The 22,419-nt window shown below is 44.1% G+C and overlaps 2 protein-coding genes and 1 pseudogene across 3 annotated transcripts in view; 1 reads left to right on the forward strand and 2 right to left on the reverse strand.

The window, feature by feature from the left end:
- Positions 1-9: 9 nt before the first annotated feature.
- On the reverse strand, positions 10-11,520 carry SRR (serine racemase). Its single transcript, XM_041000710.1, has 8 exons — positions 11,209-11,520; positions 6,297-6,468; positions 2,674-2,800; positions 2,458-2,561; positions 1,396-1,515; positions 1,214-1,288; positions 592-801; positions 10-288 (listed from the first exon to the last, which is right to left on the reverse strand). Exons 2-8 carry the CDS (start codon positions 6,462-6,464, stop codon positions 79-81), a joined length of 1,014 nt encoding a protein of 337 aa, XP_040856644.1. The 5' UTR covers positions 6,465-6,468; positions 11,209-11,520; the 3' UTR covers positions 10-78.
- A 3,431-nt stretch (positions 11,521-14,951) lies between these two features.
- Positions 14,952-22,419, forward strand: part of SMG6 (SMG6 nonsense mediated mRNA decay factor) — a 227,106-nt gene continuing 219,638 nt past the window's right edge. The window contains exons 1-4 of one of the 2 annotated variants that reach the window (XM_041001461.1): positions 14,952-15,054; positions 17,879-19,622; positions 20,149-20,341; positions 21,421-21,531. In XM_041001461.1, the coding sequence (XP_040857395.1) occupies positions 14,967-15,054; positions 17,879-19,622; positions 20,149-20,341; positions 21,421-21,531 (2,136 nt within the window). In that variant the 5' untranslated portion in view covers positions 14,952-14,966. Of the gene's footprint in view, positions 15,055-17,878; positions 19,623-20,148; positions 20,342-21,420; positions 21,532-22,419 lie in introns of those variants that run through there. The other variant, XM_041001462.1, reaches the window with a different exon arrangement.
- On the reverse strand, positions 21,537-21,646 carry LOC121170622 (annotated as a pseudogene).

The following is a 22,419-nucleotide window of genomic DNA, read 5'->3' on the forward strand; positions in this document are numbered from 1 at the left end:
GGAAATGTTGACAATAACCAGAAAACAAAGTCCCACATGTTTAGAGACATTGTATCCCATCTCTTCCTTTTGGGTAACTTAAACACAGACAGACTGAGCTGGCCTTTCAGCCTGTTTCATCCAAGTTACAGAGGTTAAGTCTACATTTCCACCACTGAGCACAACACAGATATTCTTCACTTCTGGGGAAACAGTTTGGAAATGCTGAGAAAGTACAGCAGCCACTCCAACAGCAGCTGTCGGTTCAATCAGTAGCTTCATCCTTTCCCACACCAGCTTGGTCGCATACTGTTGGTATAGAAGGAAGTGAGAATGAGTGAATTGGAAGTCTAAGGGGTTTAATCACATAAAGATCAGAAGAGGATCTGTGCTCTGTCTGGGTTTCCTTATTGTCAGGTATGTGTGTTTGCCAGTAAAGAGCAGACTTTTTCCTGACACTGCTCCGCCATCAACATGGTCACAATTAGGGTGCCTTCTCCAACATGTAATGGAGTCACCAGGTTAAAAGTCCCTGTGGGTCTCTTGCTACTTCTAGGAGGATGAAGTGCTTTTGCCCAGGTTCCTTTGTTCCTTTTCCCCTTGGGGTCTTACCTTAATCTCATCCTCTGTGACAAGGAATATGTCATCCACAAGGTCCCTGATAATAGGCCAGGTGTTTAAGCCAATACTGGACTTGACGCCGTCTGCTATGGTTTCTGGAGGGCCAGGATTGGGTGTGAGTTCCCCTTTCAGTTTGGACTGGTAGCAGTCATCTGCGTTCAAGGGTTCAGCAGCATAAACCTTCACGTCAGGTCTCAGAGCCTAGGCAAAGGAGCCTCACATTAAACAGGCCCAGTAAATGACATTCCTTCCAAAATTTACCCCTGTGATAAATGTCATGAAAATATGACTATGAAGCACTTTATAAATAGTTTACTGATGGCCCTCAGATGTCTGGGTCACATCTGGCTCCACAGTTATTCTGGGGAAAGGGAGTGCTTGGTGTGGGGGAAACGGGATTCAGGGACGAGATGTGGGAGTGCCACTCATTGTAACTGCTCAGTGAAGAGGGTGGTGAGGCAAAGAAGGCCTTCCATTCAAGTACCAAGGGATTCTAGCAGTGGATGGCAAACTGGGGGAGACGACTGAGCAAATCACTCGTATTCTCACTGTATTATGGCACAAAATAAGCTCTTGATGTTGGAGGCAGGAGGCTCTCCAGAAGTGTTCTCACCTTAACCGTAACTGCTATTCCAGCAACCATTCCTCCTCCTCCTACCGGAACCACAAGTGCATCCACCAAGGGAACCTTTAGTAAGAATGGAAAATATGAATGAGACCACTAATAGGCAGTTTTTGTGTACATACTAAGTAATTGAGTCTGCAGCAAAATGGCTTTACCAGGAGCTGTAGTACCTGGTTCAGCACTTCCAGGGCAATTGTGCCTTGCCCAGCTATCACTGCAGGTTCCTGGTTGGGATGTATCATGATGCCTTCTGTTTCTTCCACAATTCTCTTTGTAACATTTTCTCTAGACTGAAACACGTTGGATTAGTTTACTTGATTTGACTTAACAGACCTTCCAACAAGTTCAATTCAGTCACGACACACTGTTGGCCATATATTTTTCAAATGGATCCTGCCCACAAGAGGAGGGTATATTCTTAGGTTATGGAGAGAGGTTGGGAAGTAACTGATACACTTAAAGGCTATGGAGAAAAATGAAGGAATTTGTTTTATATGAGTTGGTCAGAAAGGGCCTCTAGTAATTAAGTGACAACAGATTTGAGCAAATGAGTCTTTCCACATGAACATTCCACATGAGTAGCAAGTGCAGACTCTAGAGTAAGAGTGTTTGGCCTTTCTGAGGAACTGCTAAGAAGCCAATGTGACTGGCATGGAGTATTTTAAGGGAAAATTGCAGATGAGCTGAAGGTACAAAGGAACTGGACAGTTCAGTTCAGGCCCAGATGATGCAGCACTACGCATGAAATGGGAAACAGTGTTTTGAGTGGACAAGAAACATGTTTGGACTTACTAAATGCATGGCTTTGGTTGCTCTTGAAAACAAGGGACAAGGGTGGAAGAGGCTAGCTAGGTTACTGAATCAACGAGAATTGACGTTGGAATCAGGGTAGCAGTGGGCTGCTGGGCTAGCCTGGAAATAATTTTGAAAGATCTGTGATTTGCATGTGGGGTTTGAGACAGTTATAAAAGGTAATACCATTTTTTTCCAGTTTACTGGAGGTAAGGATTGGAATGGGAATAACTGGGAAGTTTGAAATGCCTTCGAGATATCCAAGTGGGAAAAGGGTGTCCAGGTGTGTAGAGTGGTTAGAATAGAGGTAGTATTTTTTAAGCTGACACTAATAACACCTGAGTGAGTATAGGTAAGAAGTTGGAGCAGACCAACACAGATGAGGAAGTGATGAAGGGGACTGAAGAGCGGCAGCTAGTCCGATGAGACTGCTTTCTTACCTCATCACTCGGCTCGCTGTACACAATAGAGGCGCCATAGGCTTGTATGGCCAGTTTCTTACAGTTGGGAGCTGTTTGGGGTACAACAACATGAACAGGGATTCCTGGGTGGGGAGAACAGAGTTTAGGATAGAAACTCCTTGCAAGATTCAATGCCCACAGCTATCGGCTCTCACTGATGATCCTACCCAGGGGCCTGACAGATGAGTCGGATACCTTCCAGTTTGGCAGCATAGGTGAGAGCCTGGCCATGGTTCCCACTGCTGTGAGTCACGACTGCTTTAGGCTTTCCTTCCGAGGTGGCAGCAATCAAGCCTCGGACAGCGTTCAGAGCACCACGAATCTGCAAGAGGAGACGCGGTAAGCCCCTGATGTCACGCATTTCGTCACAGCAGTGACATGTTCTGAAAAATGCAATTGTTGGACACTTGGCAAATATCAGATACAGCATACTTACAGATGGTATGGTTTATGGCTCCTAGGCTACAAATCCACCCAGCATGCTTCTGTGCTTAATATTGTAGCTCCAACCCAAGGGGAAGTACTTGTGTATCTCCACATGGAAAACGTACAGCGTAAATGCAGTAGAAAGAAAAGAACCGGTAGACGTGGCTAGGGCACTTGCCTCAAATGAATGTTTACAGGACTATGGGTTGTTCCAGGCAAGTCAGTGAGTGCTCATGAAGGCCTCACACATTACCGTGCACTACTGGAGACTTCATAAACACTACTCTTACTCTACACAGAATTTATAAAATTTTCCTTCAAAAAATTAACCTTGCTCAACTGTAACATACTAGTTTAGTAACTGTTTTTAATTTAATTTTTATTAGTCAGATATAGAGGAGGAGAAGAGATAGAAGAGCTTCTGTCTACTGAATGACTCCCCAAGTAGCCGCAATGGCCAGAGCTGCACCAATCTGAAGCCTGGAGTCTTTTTTTGGGTCTCCCATGTGGGTGCAGGGTCTCAAGGCTTTGGGCCCATCTTTGAGTGCCTTCCCAGGCCACAAGCATAGAGCTGGATGGAAAGCGGGACTACCAGGATTAGAACTGGTGCCCATATGGGATCTCTGTGCATTCGAGGCAAGGACTTTTAGCCACTAGGCTACCGTGCCAGACCTAACACTTCTTTTTTTTAAAGGGTATATTTGAAAGACTTCATGCCACTCTAAAACTAATGGTCAATCAATACTCAGAAGATTCATAACAAGTTAACAAGAGAAGACAAATCTTTTTCACTTAAAATTTTCTTAAGGTTTGAGAAACCCACATTGTAGTGTAGTGGGCAAAGCAGTCTCCTGAGGTGCTGGTTCATGTTTCAGCTGCTGCATTTCTGCTGCACTAGCTCCTTGATAATGGCTTTGGCAAAACAACAGAAGATGGCTCAAGTGCTGGGGTATCTGCCACTGCACTGTGATAGAGTTCTTGGCTTTGGTTTGGTCTTCAGCCCTGGCTGTTGTGGCCACCTGATAAGTGGGCCAAAGGATGGAAGATCTGTCTTTCCTGTCATTCTTTCAAGATAAGTAAATACATTAGAATAATAATAAGAAAGCAGAGGTGGGCACAGAGATCTTCCATCTATGTTGATTCACTTCCCAGATGGTTCAAGAGTCAGGAATTCCATCCTGCTCTTTCCACATAGGTAGCAGAGGCTCAAATCCTTGGGCTACCTTTCAATGCCTTCCCAGTGTGTTAGCTCAAAGCTCAATTGGAAGTGAAATAGCTGGGACTACAACTAGGTTTGCATTGCAGTGGTCGCTTAATCCATTGTGCTACAATGTTGACCCCTTAACGTATAACTTCTTAAAACATTTACTTATTTTCACTTTATTTGAAAAGCAAGGAAACAGGTGGTAATCTTTCTATCTGCTGGTCTATTCCCCAAATGCTTACAACAGCCAGGGCCACACTTAAGCCAGGAGCCCAAACCCATTCTGGGTCTTCATGCAGGTGACAGTGACAAATACCTGAGTATCACAGCTGCCTCTCTCATAATAGGGAGTTGGAAACAGGGCTCCAACTTGAATCCCAGCATTGTGATACAGGATATGGGCGTCCCAAGTGGGGACCTAGTCACTATCATGCCTGTCCCTTAAATTTTTATTTGAAAAGCAGAGACAGGCAAATTTCCTGTTCTGTGTCCTGGAGTTCAGGCATCCCAAGCAGTGACTTAACTACTGCACCAAGTGCTTTCCCTTAATTTACCATCTTAACTACTTTTGAAAAGCAGTACGTATTTTTTTTAAAGATTTATTTGTATTTTATTTGAAACACAGGTTTGGGCCCACTGCAGTAGGCTTGTGGCTAAAGTCCTTGCCTTGCATGTTCTGGGATCCATTTGGGATCTGGTTCTAATTGCGGCTGCTCCACTTCCCATCCAGCTCCCTGCTTGGGGCTTGGGAAAGCAGTTGAGGACAGCCCAAAGCCTTGAGACCCAGAAGAAGCTCCTGGCTCTTGGCTTCAGATCAGCTCAGGTCCAGCCATTGTGGCCACCTGAGGAGTGAACCAGCAGATGAAGATCTTTCTTTACTTCTCTGTAAATCTGACTTTCCAATAAAACTAAATCTTAACAAAAACAACAAACAAACAAAACAAGATTTATTTCCTGTTTCACTTCCCAAATGCCCATAATAGTTGGAGCTGGTCCATGCCAATGACAGGAACTCATTCTGGGCATCCCATGCAGTTGGTGGCGACTCCAATATTTGAGCTGTCATTTGCTGTGCGTTAGCAGGAAGCTAGAATCAGAACTTGCATCAGGACTTGAACCCAGCTGCAGTACTGGGATGTGGGCATCTCAAATGAGGTGTCCGCGTACTGTGTCAAATACCCAGCCTGTCTTAACCATTCAAAAGAGGCAGGTAAGCGTAGAGACCCATGTGCTGGTTCATTCTCCATAAGCCTGCAGTTCCCGGGCTAGGGCAGGCTAAGTCAGGAGCTCAGAGTTCAATCCAGGCCTCCCACAGAGAGCCTGTAGGGTACACCTTAACAGGAAGCTAGAGTCCGGCAGAGCCAGGGCTGGAACTCAGGTACTCTGGTAGGAGATGTGGGTCTCCCAAGGGGTACTTTCACCACCTACTAGTTAGCAGTGACATATTTTGTAGAAAAGGGTCTTAACTATTATCAGACCTTTCATATTCAGAAGATATCAGGGTATGGGAAGGTGAAAGAAAACCAGTGCTTCAGACATCTAATCACACTTCCCATGTTACTCGCAACAGTCTGGGTTGATGTTTCTTGTCTCAATTGTCAGACATTTCCCCTTGGAATCTCAAACATGTTTGAACAAGAGTTTGGGTGATAGATACATATACTTATGTAAATTACCTGGACAATAAATTATATGACTTGTTAATAAGGTATTTTCAGGTTATCGAACAGTGGCTTATCAACACTATGATGCTAGGTAACCAGAACTCAAAAAGGAAAATTTCTGCAGCTGTTTTTGAAAACATACATGGGGGCAAGGAGACCAGCTCAATGGCTCAACTGGCTAATCTTCCACCTCCAAATGCTGACATCCTATTTGGGCACCAGTTTGTGCCCTGGTGGCTCTACTGCCCATCCACTCCCTGCTTGTGGCCTGGGAAACCAGCTGGTAGGTTGGCCTAAGGCCTTGGGACCCTACACGCGCATGGGAGATTGGGAGATCAGGAAGAAGCTGCTGGCTGCTGCTGGCTTTAGACAGGTTCAGTTGTGGCCATCTGGCACATGAACCAGCAGATGGAACATATCTTTCTGCCTCTTTGTAAATCTGCCCATCTAATGAAAATAAAAAAATTTTTTAAAGTAAGAAAAAATAAAACGTACATGATATACTAGCAGAAAAAAATTGTTACCTTAAAAGATCCAGTTTTCTGAAAGAGTTCACATTTGAAGAAAAGATTTCGCCCCGTTGCTTGATTGAAAATGGAGCTTGTCAGCACCGGTGTGAGGTGGATAACATCTTGGATGTTGGTATGGGCTTGTTCAACATCAGCAAAGGAGATGCAGTACTGAGCACACATAGTTCTGAAACCCAGGAAGAAGAAAAGGGCCAGAGCAAACTCTGAGACGGTGTGTTTATGGATAATTTTTGAAAATGTGTAACACAAAGAGACGAGGTTGGAGCATTGTACCTAATTGTCTCCATTACTAGCAAGCCAGAATTTCAATGGAGAAGGGGACTTCAAGTGGAACTAAATTTTCCTGGTGAAGCTTTATAGGAACTGAAGGTACTAATAGAAAGCTAAGCCCTCTCCTTTCCCTAATAGCATCCATTGCGAGCACTCTACCTTGCTTTTCATCATTGTCGTGAAGGTACTTGAATATACTCAGTTCAAAATATGATTTAAATTTTAATTTAAAAAGCAATATAAAAAATAAAGTTAATAAATGCCTATAACCCATTTTAATAAATGATGTAAATTTTGTTTCCTTCCAGGTTTTTAATATACATATATTAAAAAGCAAAAACTAAGAAATGTATAATTACAAGATGATTGAGGTGAAACGATTTTTTTGTTACTGCTCCATTTAGTTGCCATGTTTACTGTAGCCTTTAAACATTGTTTCTCTTTTTCTTTATTAGTAAAAGTTATCCATGTTCACTAGAGACAATTTAATCTAAAAATAGACATGTGAAAACCACTAAACTTTGCTTCATAAATACAGTTGCTTTATAACCTCTGGTAGTTTTTCTTGTCCTGGTAATATCTATATATAGTCCTGGTAAGAAATTTTTATACGTATGCAGAAAAATTTTTTGACAAATTTTATTTATTCAAACAATGTTATTTGCATATCACTAGATAAGAATATATTGATTATATCACATATATTTATGCAATTCTTAAAATGGCTTAATGCCATGACTTTAATTTTACACAACTCCACTGAATATTTACTTATTTTTTTGCTATAATACTAATGTAATGAACATCATTGTGGGAAGACTTTTGTGCATCTCTACACATCAGTGGCAAGCATGCATGCTTCTAAGAGAGTTAACACCCACTGCTGAACTGACTTCCAAAGGCTGTAGATTGCATCATACTTCAACAGCAGTTCCTAAGGAATGTCCGTTTCACCCTTAACCTTACTTTAATGTCAACTTAACTAAATGTCCAGACATTTTAATTAACAGGAATAAAACATTTTTCCTGTATATTCTTTGGTCTCTTATTCTTTTGTGATTCTTTAATGTGCCATTATTGACTGAATCATCTTTTGCCTCTGAAATGCCATGTTTATCAAAAAAATTAAGTCCCTATTAATGTTTACGGTTTTGTATTCTGTTGTACTGATTGGACTTACCAATTCATTTTCTAGTTGGCCATTATATTAGAAAATTTCTCTTTGACTTTTTCTAAAAGTTGTTGGCTTTGAGCAAACCTTATAATTTCTTGCAAGGGCTCCAGAAAATGCACTTTAAAATACATAAATTAATTGGGACATAATTGACGTTTAAAACTTTAGTTTTTCCATGAAAGGTGACATTTTTCGAATTTAGAATCCTGTTATTGTGATTTGTATTTTGTATATATTTGATTAAATTTAGCCCTAAACATAGTTTGTTTTTGTTGCATCTGGAAAAAGGCATTTTTCCCATTAGATTCTAAAATAACTGATAACCTAAATGAAAGCTATTGATTTTGTAGGCTTATCACATGACATTTTTTTAGATTATCTTATTATCTTTTTAGGTCTCATATCTATAGTTGATCCTGTGTACCCCTTTAGAAAAAAATTCTATGTGCAAATACAGAAAATTTGTGGTTACCTTACATAAACACCTCTGATAAGTTTTTCATTGACTTCACAGTTACTAGTTTATTTAGATTTATCACCTTTTCTTAATTTCAATAATTTCTACTTTTTGGCAAAGAAAGCTTAAATATTGTATTTGTTAGTTCAAAGTTGGATATGTTAGCAGTAATCTAAAATCACCTGCATATATGATCTAGTTATTGTTTTATTCATTCAGTCAATAAGTATTGAGCACTTTTATGTGTCAGATATTATGGGGTCTAGAGAGGATGTTAGAAGGACCAATTTGTCCTACCCCAACTTATGATCATTGTCATGAATCTCTCATTTTGTGATATTAATATCCCTATTTTCAAGAAAAATTAGTATATGTGTGCATGTGTATAATATCTACATGTGAAGTGAATATGGTAAAATATTACATTTTTTAAATCATAAAACTAAATTTATTTGGTCCCAGCATGGTAGCCTATGGCTGAAGTCCTCGCCTGGCATATGGCAGGATCCCATATGGCTGCCAGTTCTAATCCTGGGGGCCCTGCTTCCCATCCAGCTCCCTGCTTGTGGCCTGGGAAAGCAGTTGAAGCCTTCCAAGGCCTTGGGACCCTGCACCCATGTGGGAGTCCCAGAAGAGACTCCTGGCTCTGGATAGGTTCAGTTCTGGCCGTTGTTGTCACTTTGGGAGTGCACCAGTAGATGGAAGACCTTCTTCTCTGTCTTTCCTCCTCTCTGTATATATGACTTTGCAATAAAAAAATAAATAAGAAAATTAGATTAATTTAAAAATGAAAATAGACATGTTCTTGCCCTCATACACCTTACAATCCAGTGGAGATGTGTAATAAGTAGTGCAAAAATAAGCACATGCTTGCAAAGTTTGATGGTTGCTTTGCTATGACAGCTGCTCAAGGGGCAGGGACAGTTTAGATCAGGGACAAAGGTTGATGAAAGGCCTCCAGTGAGAAATAAAATGTAAGTAATGACTCAGAGAATGAATGGCTTTTATTCAGGTAGAGAGAAAAGTATTTCAGGCAGTTGGAAACACATGTAAGCCTTTAAGAAAGGACAAGATGCCCAATGTTTCTGAGAATAATGATCAAAGGAGAGTGTGAGATGAGTGCATGGTGAGAAAAGTGATGATAGCAAGGTCCTGACAGTTTAGGACTTTAACTCATGGATGTATTTTTTCCTTATGAGTAATAGAATGTCACGTAAAAAAATTCCCATTTTTAGAAAATCATTCTGGCTACGTGGTGCTGAATGCAAAGGGGACCAGGGTAGAATTGGGGGGTACAACTAAGAAGCTTCAGTCATCCCCTTAAAAGCAAAGGAAGGAATGGAAGAAAAAGTGGAGACTAGGAAAAAAAAATAGTGCAGGATACATTTTAGAAACAGAAATAGTTTAAAAATGGACAAAAGACTGGATAAAATTTTCTCCAAAGATACACATGCCCAACAACCACATAAAAAATATTCAATATCACTGATCATTGGCATACTATTTCAAGGGGCTGACATCATGTGTAATACGTTAAGCTTCTGCCAGTGGTGCCAGTGCCCATGCTGGTTTGAGACATGGTTGCTCCACTTCTGATCTAGTGCCCTGCTAGTGTGCCTGGCGAAGCTGCAGATGATGGCCCAGCTGTTTGGATCCCTGCACCCACTTGGGAGACCCAGAAGAAGCTCTAGGCTTCTGGCTTTGTACCAGCTCAGCTCTGGCCATTGTGCTCATTGCCAACAGTGAGTCAGCAGATGGAGGATTTCTAACTCTATATCTATGTAAAATTTGACTTTCAAATAAAGTAAATAAAGCTTAAAAAATATATCAACTATTTTTTTAAAAGAAATACTAATTCACAGTAATGAATATACCTACAGTAGAAAACCCAATAGACCAGTGTGTGCCATAGCTGGTGAAACCTCCACCTGCAATGCCAGCATCCCATATGGACATCAGTTCCAGTCCCAGGTGCTCCACTTCTGATCTAGCTCCCTGTTAATTGGCATTGGAAAGCAGTAGAAGCTGGCCCAAGTGCTTGGGACCCTGTACCCATGTTGGAAGCTGGGAAGAAGCTCCAGGTTCCCGGCTTTGGCCTGGCCCAGCTCTGACGATTGTAATATGGGGAGTGAACCACAAAGATCTCTCTTTCTTCCTCTCTCTGCAACTCTGTCAAATAAAATAAAAATAAAATAAAATAAAACTATTGACCTTTCAGGATGTGCAGAAACTGGAATCCCCATGCACTGCTGGTACAAATGCAAAATGGTACAGCTGCTCTAGTAAATAGTACGGTGATTCTCCATAATGGTCAATATAACATTACTGTTCAATCCAGAAATTTCACTCCTGAATATAGACTTAAAAGAACGGAGGGCAGAGCCTCAAAGACTGGTTTTACAACTGCATTCTTGGCTAAATAATTCACAGCCAAAGGTGGAAGTGTCCATTGACAGATGACCAGACATCATGTCATGTACCCATCAAGGAATATTATTCAGCTCTACAAAGGAGGAGATTTTGACACGTGCTGTATTTTCACGAATGAACAGTGAGGACATCATGCCAACTGAAATAAGCCAGTAACAAAAGACAAATGTTGTGTGATTCTAGTTATTTAAGTAATCACATTCATAGACAGAAGTGTAAGTGCCAGGGACTGGCGAACTGTTGTTTAACTGGTAGAGCATTCTGCAGATTGCCTGCACATTCATGTCACTGTATTTAACATTTATAGTTATAGTCATAGTAGTCATAGAAGCGATTACATGGGAAACTATGTATTTTACCAATTATTTTTAAACTCACTACCATCAAAAAGAGAGATTATAATAGGCCTCTTGGTTGCCAACTCCCATCATTTGAACTAGTTTATGAGGCTGACAGGATTTACTCGCTCTAGGTATTCAAGGAAGGGCTGAACAAAACCACAGGAAGGGTACGAGTATGGAGCTTCAGGAACAGTGGGGACCAGGGGCTTGGGGGTGTTCAGGGCTGTTTCTCACCTCGGCTGCCTTCTGCATGTCGGCTTCTTTTCCACTGCATATCAGCTGGCTCCATAGGGCAGGACCCGTGACTGCGGACAGCTCCTGTGCTTTAGGCTCTATGCGCTTCCACACTGCAGAGCAACTTTCTTTCTCTTAGTTTGAATTTAAAAAAAAATTCTGAGTAAGGGCTCTGACTGCTCCATCTTAGCCTAGAATCACTGGCCAAAGGGATGAAGTCACGGAAGACAATATGCAAAGGTCAGAAGTATTGACAGTAACATGAAGTGTGTGGTTAGCTTGGGTTAGAAGCTGGTTTCCAAGTCCCATATTGAGGTGTCTGGGTATAATATAATCTGGCTCTGTCTTCTGGCTTCAAAGTCCTGCTAATGGAGACCCTGGCCAGCAACAGTGATGGCTCAAATAATGGAATCCCTGCTGTCCAAGTGGGAGACATGGATTGCCTTCAGGCCCAGGTCAGTCCTGGACATTTGGGAAGTGAACCAGTAGATTGGCAGGTGCTGTGTCTTTCCCCCACCACCTGGCCCAAAAGAAACAGAATGAGATCTACACCACTATAAGAGTTATTTACATTTAAAATACATACATGAAACATTAAACAGTAGTACACCAAAAGGTTTGTGGAAAATAGAATTAAAAGACAAAGGTCTTTTAGGAAAAATTTAAATCTATGGACACAAGGACTCTTATAAAACTTTAGCAACAAACTGTACTGTGAGAAAACTATACATGAACTTCTAAATATTTCATACTATCTTGTAATTCTATTTTCCAGGAATACTGTGAAGTAATCTCCTATTATTCACTGATACACAAATACATTCAAGGACACATATCAAACAGACCAGAGTCACTAAGGGCACAGGGATGGAATGTGAGTGGGAATTGGAACAAAGAACAGAAAGATAAAATGGGGCACTGGGAAAGCAGCTGATGGCTTAAGTTGCTGCCTGGAATGCTAGCATTCCTTATAGGCAGCAGTTAGAGTCTTGGTTAATCCACTTTCGATCCAGCTCCCTGCAAATGTGCCTGGGAAAGCAGCTGATGGCCAAAGTGCTTGGCAACACCACCGTCACCCACACGTAGGAGGCCGAGATGGAGATCTGAGCTCCTGGCTTCATTGTGACCCAACCTCGGCTATTGAACCAGTTTGTGGAGTAAAGCAGTAGATGGCGGAACTCTCTATCTCTCCTTCTCTCTGCAGTTGTGCCTTTCACACAAATAAATGAAATGAAAGGTCCTGCTACGAACAAAATAATGTGACTAGCTCAATTGTCTGCATCTGAGCAAAAAATGGCAACAAAAGAAGGGAATGATGGAGGAAAAAAAATGAAAGAAAAGGGAAAAAATATACTCCTGAATAGGAGTGAACGTTTTTAACAGAAAAGGGGGGAAATGTTGGGGAGAAGATTCGATATATCCTCATTGCAGATTTAGAAGAGACATACACTGTCAGTGGACTAACAGGGACATGGAGGTGTCAAGAATATTGCCAGTATTTTTACCTAGATTCAATAAATCAAGTTTGAATTGCTTAGGAGACATTCAAGAGAATACGTAATTTCCTTTTTTTTTTTTTTTGCCAAAAACATCTTATTTCTGCACAATAAACTTCTCCTTTTATTTATCAAGTACTATTTATTTTTTAAGGTAATTAATTTTTCTTTTACATAAACATACCTAAAGTTAGACTGTCCTATAATTTGTGTTTGAAAGACATTGTGTGGATTTTGTTATGAATATTTTCATTATCTTAATTTCTAAAATAATCCATGATCTTAGCCTAATCTTGTTTTTGCTTTACAAGTGGTTTAAAATTGGCATTAAAAATGTGATTATAAGAATTTTTTTTGCTTAATTTGTAGTTATTCATTTCTATTTATTGTGTCTCAGTGACTGTGACCTATGCAATTTTTAGTTTCAGAACTTGAATTCCTCCATCCCCTCTACCCAAATCTGCTTTAGTATTATTGATTTCCTCATATAATGTGACCAATCCCTAGTTTAAGAATTTAAAACATGACAGAACTTTCAGTCTCTACTACCAAATCCTTTCTTTTCTACACAGGCAGCCACTTTCCAAAATTTTGAATGTATATTCTGCATCTTTTTTTAGATGCATTTATACAGAATTCACATAGACCATAACTGGTTTTGCTACACATAGAATCATATTATATATATTGTTCCACAGGTGGCTTTTTAAGGAAAAAGCGTTAAATGGATCTTGAAGACTGTTCCATTTCAATACCTAAACACATTTTGTTTTTAAACTCATAAGCTTTCATTGTGGTGCATTTCCTTATCTGGTATTTTATGAGCTGCCTCATGAAATCTGAGAATTCTGACTCTTCCATCCACTTAGTAAAAATTCCTCAATTTGACTATTACCAGTTTCTGCACCTGTTCTCCATGTCTCCCATTGTTTCTCTGTTTTTATGTATTAATTTCTCCCCGAGTTCTGTAAATATTCTTGAACTGGTTTAAACTGTTAGCATATCTAATCTGCAGGTCCCGAACAATGTTGCACTAAATCCACAATCCCATTTGTTCTAATTTATCTGTTTTTCCATTGTTCTTCCATCATTTTTTTCTTAAAACGATGCAATATTCTCCCAAATTTCCATGTCAACAAGAATTAATGTTTAGCACTTCTGGCTCTAGCTACCCCAGTCCCTTCCCCCTTCCTTTGCAACTGCCGAATCCCTTATTTAACCTGTTGGTGGCTAAGCGTCACCTCACTCGAGTACAAAGCGTTCAGGTTCCTCAAATCTTGCAGGCTCCAGCTTAAGCACAATTAGTAACTGTTCTCCGATAGTTTCCAGTCCCTGAAGATTGGGTGGAGCAGTGCCGGAGTAACAGCGAGACATTGTAACAATTCAGGGACTAAAAGGGTTACAGTATCGCCAGTTCCAGTCTGGTTAAAGACGCGGGGGTAAAAAAAAAAGTATCCACTGGAACCCGGGGAGCGGCGGGAGACAAGGGGACAGTTTTTTTCCCAAGAATTCACACGGATACAGAAATTCCCAAGGTGCCTTCACTGTACTTTCTCCTCCTCCTCCACATAATCCCTTCCCCCAGCCGAGCCCACGATGTATTCTGTCTATTTTAAAAATCAGGAGATGTGGAATGAGTGTGGTTTGCCATAAAGAAAATAGCTTTGGCTACCCCGGGACCATCAGCTGTGCCACAATGGGGCAACTGCTTTCACTCAGTTCTCGGGGAATCCGTTCTTTAATTTTACAAATGAGAATAAATACTGGATTTTTAAGCTTCACCCTCCGCCCCGAAAGCTTGCACCTGTCCCGGCCTGTGTGCGGCGCGAGATCGTGGCCTAGGATGGCTACAGGAGGCCAGATTGTGGGTGTCTGCGTTTACCTCAGCCCAGATCATCACCCGTGTCCTCGGGAGCGGGCGTGACCACCTCAGCCTCCCTGCACGCCCGGCCTCCGCTCACCTCACCGGCGCCGCACCTCCACCTCCGGCTGCAGCACACCTGCCCCGGCCAGCACACCTCTGCGCACGCGCAGCGCCCGCCCCCGGCCGCCCCGCTCGCGCTCGGGCGAGGCTCCTACCGGAACGTGCACTCGGTGCTTTTCTCCCAGCGCGGCCACCGTCGTTCGGGGAGGGCAGGGAAGGCCGCGAGGGGGCGGGGACAGGGGTGGGAGTGGGAGAGCGCGCGCGCCCGCCCGTCGTGGTTTCCTGGCTGCGCGCGCGGCGCTGGCGGAGGAGCTGCAGCTGGAGCCGCAGCCGCGAAGATGGCGGAGGGCTTGGAGCGTGTGAGGATCTCGGCGTCCGAGCTCAGGGGCATCCTGGCCACTCTGGCTCCGCAGGCCGGGAGCAGAGGTGAGTCGCGCCGCCCAGCTCCTGGGCCGGGCCTGCCCGCCCCGCCTCCCTCTCCTCCTCCCTGCTCCATGTCCGCCGCGCCCGGGAGCCCCCGCCCCTTCCCCCAACCGCGGGGGCGGGGGCCGCCGGACCAGCTCCGGGGCGCCCGGCGGGCCAGGGGCGCCCCCCGCCTGCTGGGAGAGCCGAGTGCCCGAGTGGTCCCTCCACACGCCCCCCCCGTCCCCTACCCCCTGACCCTCCCAGTGGTCAGGAGACGCGGAAAGGATGCCTGGTGGGGTACGGCAGGCCCCCCTCACTGGTGTTTCCTTCCCTAAGGGATCGCCCGCTGGCCGTTGTGAAGGGACTGGGGGGCACTGATTGAAGAGAAAAGGTCTTCCAGCCCGGGACTTCCTCGCTGAACTTTTCCCCTCTTCCACGGCCGGCTCCTGAAAGCTGCGCCACTGGAGGGGTGACGCTACGTTGCTTTGGCCTTGGCATGTGTGGGAGCAGTTTTTAATCCGAGGGGAATGCTCCTTTTGCAAGTTTAGAAGTCTCCAGACACATCAGGGAAACGTCAAGAAAGATTACAGTGTCTCATGTCTCCTTTGTTCCGTGTGGAGTTGGGTAGTGGCTGCAGTCTGGGAAGTTGTTAGTGCACTGACTTAGGTCACTCAGGCTGGGTGACTGCTCTACTGGGAAAGAAGTAGTAGCTCTACTCGCAGCTCCTCCCTCCCCGACTTAGGAAAATACCAGAGTGAGCTCTTCCAGGCTTAAATTGCTAGATTTGTGTTCATACTTAATGAACACACATTTAAACTGAGAATTTCCCTGCCGTTTCTTAAGCTTAAACCCGTTGATTTTTTTTCCTAGCTTTTTTCCCCAAGATTTATTTATTTTTATTGGAAAGGCAGATCAAATTTATTGAGAGAAGGAGAAACAGAAAAATCGTCCCAGCACGATGGCCTAGTGGCTAAAGTCTTCACCGTGCATCCACCTGGATCCCATATGGATGCCGGTTTGTGTCCCAGATGCTGCACTTCCACTCCAGCTCCCTGCTCATGGCATGGGAAAGCAGTTGGATGGGCCAAGGCCTTGGGACCCTGCACCCACATGGGGAAGAAGCTCCTGGCTTTGGGATAGGCTCAACTCTGGCTATTGCAGCCACTTGAGTGAACCAGCGGACAGAAGATCTTTCTGTGTCTTCTCTCTGTAAATCTGACTTTACAACAGCAACAAAACCCTTAAAAAAAAATAAAAGACATCTTCCATCCGCTGGTTCACTCTCCAGATGGCCACAATGGCCAGAGCTGAGCCAATCTCAAGCCAGGAACCTCTTCCAATCTCCCACGTGGGTGCAGGGTCCCAACACTTTGGCCTATCCTCGACTGCTTTCCCAGGCCACAAGCAGGGAGCTGGATGGGAAGTGGAGAATCTGGGACACGAACCAACATCTCTGGCGCAAGGTGAGGATTTAGCCATTGAGCTATTGCACAAGGCCCTTTTTTTTAGCTTTTTAACTTTTTTCTATTTTGTTACACCCATTTGTAGGTATAAATGCAGTAGCGGGTCATCCTTTTCTAGACTTGTTTGCCATTGTATTTGTAAAACAGTGCAGTTCTGAGATTTCATGTAACGTTACATATTGAGTTCTTAGTGATGCCTGTCACTTTGTCCCTGAAGTATTTGGAGGCACACGTATAGTCTTCTTCTCGGAAGATAAACAGGTGCTCAGAAGAGATGGAGTCCTGCCTGGGGTTCTCCATGGTTTCTGAATTATTTTTCTTGAACAGGCTTTTTTTCTGGAACTTTTTCTTCCTCATAGGTTATCATCGCGTTAGCAGGTAAACCTGGTGTTCTGGAGTGACAGTCTGAGCTGTATTTCCTTGAAGTGGCTCGGCTGGTTACCATGAGAGATTTGGGGAGATGAGTGGGAAGGAGCTACTTCCTGTCTGCTTCCATAGGGGCTCTGGTGTCCTAGAGAAGACAATTATCATGGTCAGGTTCAGAGTTTGGAATTGCCTTCCTATCACCCCATCAGGGATGTTCAGGACTGTGGACTGTTCATATATTCTTTTTCTTCTACCCTCCTCACTGGTAGGTTAAAAGGACTGAGCCACCCAAGAAAAATGTTCAAGGTGAAAGACTAACATGTCTGTAGTGAGAAAATTGTCTAATGCTGGGTATCTTAGACTGTTTGTTTGTTGTTTAGGATTTATTTATTTTCATTTGAAAGACAAACTTCAGAGGGAAGGAGAGATAGAGAAGGGCTTCCATCCGCTTGTTTTCTCCCCACAGTTGAGCTGATCTGAAGCTGGGAGCCAGGAGCTTCTTCTGGGTTTCCCATGTGGGTACAGGGTCCCCAAGATTTAAGCCATCTTCTGCTGCTTTTCCAGGCCATAAACAGGTGGATGGGAAGTGGAGCAGCTGGGACATCAATAGTACCTCTATGGGATGCTGGCGCTTGCAGGTGGAGCTGTAGCACTGTGCCAGCCCCTCCCTACCCTTAATCCTGCCCCATTAGAGATTTTTATTCTGATAATAATGAAGTAACTTGGAGTTTTAGGAATCAGAAGGTGACTTGAGTAACCCAAGAGTATATGGGCTTTTTCCCCTGTTTTGCTCATCCATATATATTTAGCTATAACCCAGTTAAATTCTTAGTCTTGTCAGGTCCTAAAGAAATGTTACAAACCCAGAATTTTGGTATCTGAAGAAACGTCCTTATCTGCTATAGTGTTAGGATTTTGGATTTGTAGTACTTGCTTGCCTTTGTGTTTTTTATTCAGAATGACAATATTTTCCCTTCCCTCCTTTATTTCTCCTCAACCTTCTCGCCAACTAACAGAAAACATAAAGGAGTTAAAGGAGCCCAGGCCACGCAAAGATAACAGGCGCCCGGATCTGGAAATCTATAAGCCTGGTCTTTCTCGACTCAGAAACAGACCTAAAATCAAGGAACCCTCTGGGAGTGAGGAACTCAAGGATGAAACTGTGAACGACCGAATTTCTTCTGCTGTTGGGAGTGGCACACAGATCGTGAAAGATATCAGCAAAGAACCGGACAGCCAGCAGCAAAATGGCCCGACAGACCCAGAAAACCACCGGGCACAGCAGTCCTCCCCTCGGACTGTTGGACAAGAGGATCGAAGTGTAAAGATTATCAAGAGAACGAAGAAACCGGACCTGCAGATCTATCAGCCTGGGCGGCGTTTGCAAATGATTTCCAAAGAATCGGCCAGCCGGGCGGATGAAGAAGAGATGCTCAGCCAGGTCGAACAGCTGAGAGTGGAGGAAGACGACGGTCGGGGCAAGCTCGCGAAAGAGGAAACCGTAAATAAGTCAGAGAAAACGGAGACAGAGAAAAGCCTGAGTAGTGACAGAGTGAGGACTGCGAAGGGAGAAAAAGTCAAGAGGGTTGACAAAGGGGAGGGCATGAAGAAAGTGACGGACGATGGGGTCCTGGGGAAGCCCGGCTCTGCGAAGCGCTACTCGCGCTCGGACAAGCGGAGGAACCGTTACCGCACCTGCAGTACCAGCTCTGCGGGCAGCAACAACAGCGCCGAGGGAGCGGGTCTGACCGAAGGCAATGGCTGCCGTCGGCGCCGGCAGGATAGGACCAAGGAGAGGCCTCGACTGAAGAAGCAGGTGTCTATGTCCTCCACGGACTCCTTAGACGAGGACAAACTTGACGAGCCTGATGGGTTAGGGTCCAGGAAGAGTTCCGAAAGGAAGAAACATTTTGAAAGAGATTGGTCTGGCCCTGGGGAGGGCGAACAGAAAAGCAATGGTAAAGAAAATCGGGGCACTCTTCATGTCACTTTTGATGCAGAAATCATGAACAAAGACTCCCTGCCGGATGTGGATAGGGTGAAGCCCGACAGAGGCTCGAACCCTGGGAGCAAAGGCTCTGAGAAGCAGGAGTCCAAAAACCTGAAGCAAGAGCTCCGGGGCCGGGGGCGCGGCATTTTGATTCTGCCGGCTCACACCACCCTTTCTGTCAGTTCGACGGGCTCTCCGGAGTCCACGCCTCTGGGACCTCGGCTTTTGTTTGGATCCGGTAGTAAGGGGTCTCGAAGTTGGGGCCGCGGAGGGACGACCCGTCGACTGTGGGACCCAAATAACCCCGATCAGAAACCAGCTCTAAAGAGCCAGACGGCACAGCTACACTTCTTGGACACTGATGATGAAATCAGCCCCACGTCCTGGACTGACTCCCGCCAGGCCCAAGCCTCTTACTATAAGTTTCAAAATTCTGACAACCCTTACTATTACCCCCGGACACCAGGCCCTGCCTCCCAGTATCCGTACACAGGCTACAGCCCCTTGCAGTACCCAATGGGCCCTGCCAATGGTGTGTACCCAGGGCCTTACTACCCGGGCTACCCAACTCCGTCGGGGCAGTATGTCTGTAGCCCGGTCCCTGCCAGCACACTGAGCCCCGAGGAGCTAGAGCAGCACATGAGGAACATTCAGCAGCAGGAGCTGCACAGGCTTCTCCGGGTGGCTGATAACCAGGAGCTGCAGCTCAGCAACCTGCTCTCCAGGGACCGGATCAGTCCCGAGGGTCTGGACAAGATGGCTCAGCTCAGGTATGGCCGGAAGGGGGTGGGTGTGGGCTAGGGTGTACAGACTGCTGGGACCGTTGATGGTCCGAACTTACGGGGTACGCCCTTGAGTGTTATTGCCCTTTCATGTTATTGTTGCTTTTTTAAGGGAAGAACAGTTAGAAAATTAATGTTTATAGTCTTAGAAATGATTATGCTTCCTACTACTACTTTAAGAAAAGAAAAAAGTCTTTGAGGGAATATGGAATCTTGAAATAGAAAAGGGAAGACTTTCCAGAAATGAATAGCATTTAGCTTGCAGTGCAGATCTTTTTTCAATCTGTTAAATTTAGGTGGAGGCATATGGGGAAAACCTATTTTTCTCAACATAAACTATCTTTAAAAATCACATTTTGCTGTGCAGAATGAATACTGGTATGAGTAGTATACCTGGTCACATTTTGAACGTCTTGCCAGAGGAGGTGGTTAATTTAGAGGAAACTCAGATTCTGGGTCTAGCTTCTCCCTGCGGATGTGTCTGGGACTAGAAGTTGTGTATATTTTATTTCAGAGCTGAACTCCTGCAGCTGTATGAACGCTGTCTTCTGTTAGATATCGAATTCTCTGATAATCAGAATGTGGATCAAATCCTGTGGAAGAATGCTTTTTACCAGGTGATTGAGAAGTTCAGGCAACTTCTCAAGGATCCAAATGTTGAGAATCCAGAACAGATTCGGAACAGACTTTTGGAGCTCTTAGATGAGGTAAATTATCATGTTTTTGTTTCCAGGATATTGGTTTTAGCATCACTTAGTAATTGTAATGGGCTTTTACCATCTGAAGTACTATGTTTCAGAACGTAACACTGACAAAAACTTCATAATCTTTTCCTTGGGTTTCCTTGGGTAGGCATTCTCCTACCACTGTTGCTGCCTTGGGGCTGTAAAGCTTTTGCACGTTTTACTTTTATTTTTTTGAAGGGCAGAATTATGGTGAGAATGAGCAGAGGAGAGCGAGCGAGCGAGCAGTATTTTCCATTCCCTGGTTCATTCCCCAAATGGCCACAACAGTTAGGGCTGGGTCAGGCTGAAGCCAGGAGCCGGGGGCGTCTTCTGAATCTGTCATGTGGGTGCAGGGGCCCAAACACTTGAGCCATTCTCCATAGCTTTCTTAGGTGTATTAACAGGGAGCTGGATTGGAAGGGGGGCGGGGCAAATTGGAACCGACTGACACCCATATGGGATGCTGGTGCTACAAACAACGGCTTAATATGCTGTGCTGCAATACAGTCCTGGGAAGTCTTTGAAAGCAGGGAAAAGGGCCCAGTGCAATGTCTCAATTGGCTGATTCTCCCCTAGGATTCCACGTGGGTGCCAGTTCGTCAGTTCGTGTCCCGGCTGCTCTACTTCCCATCCAGCTCCCTGCCTGTGGCCTGGGAAAGCAGTCGAGGACGGCCCAAAGCTTTGGGACCCTGTACCTGCATGGGAGACCTGAAAGAGTTCCTGGCTCCTGGCTTCAGATTGGTTTAGTTCTGGCCTTTGGGGAGTGAAGCATTGGATGGAAGATCTTTTTCTCTGTCTCTCCTCTGTCAAATCTCTTTTCCAGTGAAAATAAATAAATCTTTAAAAAAAGAAGGAAAGAGAAGAAAAGAAAGAAGGGAGAAGCTGCTGTTGTTAATTTGTCTTGTTTCATTTGGTCACTAGTAAATAGCTTTGTTCCTCCTGTCTTTACGTATATGATACCTGAACATGAGCAGAATTGTCAAGGGGCTATTTGTCTCAGTTTCTGTTGTGTAGATTAAATGAGGACAGACTAATTTACCTCTTATTTTTTCTTTTTGTAGGGTAGTGACTTTTTTGAAAGTTTGCTTCAGAAGCTGCAGGTTACTTACAAGTTCAAACTGGAGGATTACATGGACGGCCTTGCCATTCGCAGCAAGCCATTACGCAAGACCGTAAGTCAGCTTCTTGAGCTTAAAATTACTCATTTTTTAGTAAGCGTGTTGTTTTTAGCAATAATCGCGCCTCCGGTAAACCTCATTGGCTACGATACAGCCACTGCGAGAAGCTAGTAAGCGTGATGTTATGTGTTAGTTATGTGTTAGACATTGTGCTGGATGTTGAAGATAATAAAATTCAGTAAGGAAATGGACAGACTAAATCATCCATTACCACACTGTAAGTACCACAGTAGTATATAGAGAGTATACAGGTATCTAGAGTGTTGAAGAGACATCCAGTGAAATGGATCTGACTTAGTCTGATTTGGGTCAAGGAAGACTCCTTAAAGACTGTCAGGCTGACTCTTGAAACACGACTATGAAGGGCGGCTGAGATAGAGGGCACAGCCAGTCTGCTGCCCTTTGTGAAGTGGTATGAGGTTATTATTGTGAGTAAAGCTAAAGAAGTAGGAAGTGACTAGATAGTAAACTTGTTGTATACTGTCCTGAAGAGTTTAGACTTCCTTCAAAAGCGTTGGAGAATCTTGACTTGACTTTTCAGCTAATGGATGACATAGTTTTCCTGCTAGAAACACTCTGGCACATTGACGAGTTTTACTTGGGAGGTGGACAAAAGTGAAGTTATGGGAGTCAGGTTGTAGGAGGTGATAGAGGTGAAAAAGAGGAGAGAGACCAGGAAGACGTAGCTGAAGTAGAATTGAATTGTTGGCTGATTTGGCGTGAGGGAGGAGATGGGAGGTATTAGGTAGGAATTGGTGTCATCTCCTGGTTTGTGGCCTAGGGCAGTGGCTGCAAAGAGGAGGATCGTTCAGATCTGAACAGTGGAGGTGCATATCTGGAATTTGAAAAGGAGCAAATGATATTTTGGTCTGTCTGAAAGAA

The sequence above is a fragment of the Ochotona curzoniae genome, unplaced genomic scaffold, assembly GCF_017591425.1.
Source record: "Ochotona curzoniae isolate NIBS_2020 unplaced genomic scaffold, NIBS_Ocur_1.0 scaffold_2453, whole genome shotgun sequence".
NCBI classification, from domain to species: Eukaryota; Metazoa; Chordata; class Mammalia; order Lagomorpha; family Ochotonidae; genus Ochotona; species Ochotona curzoniae.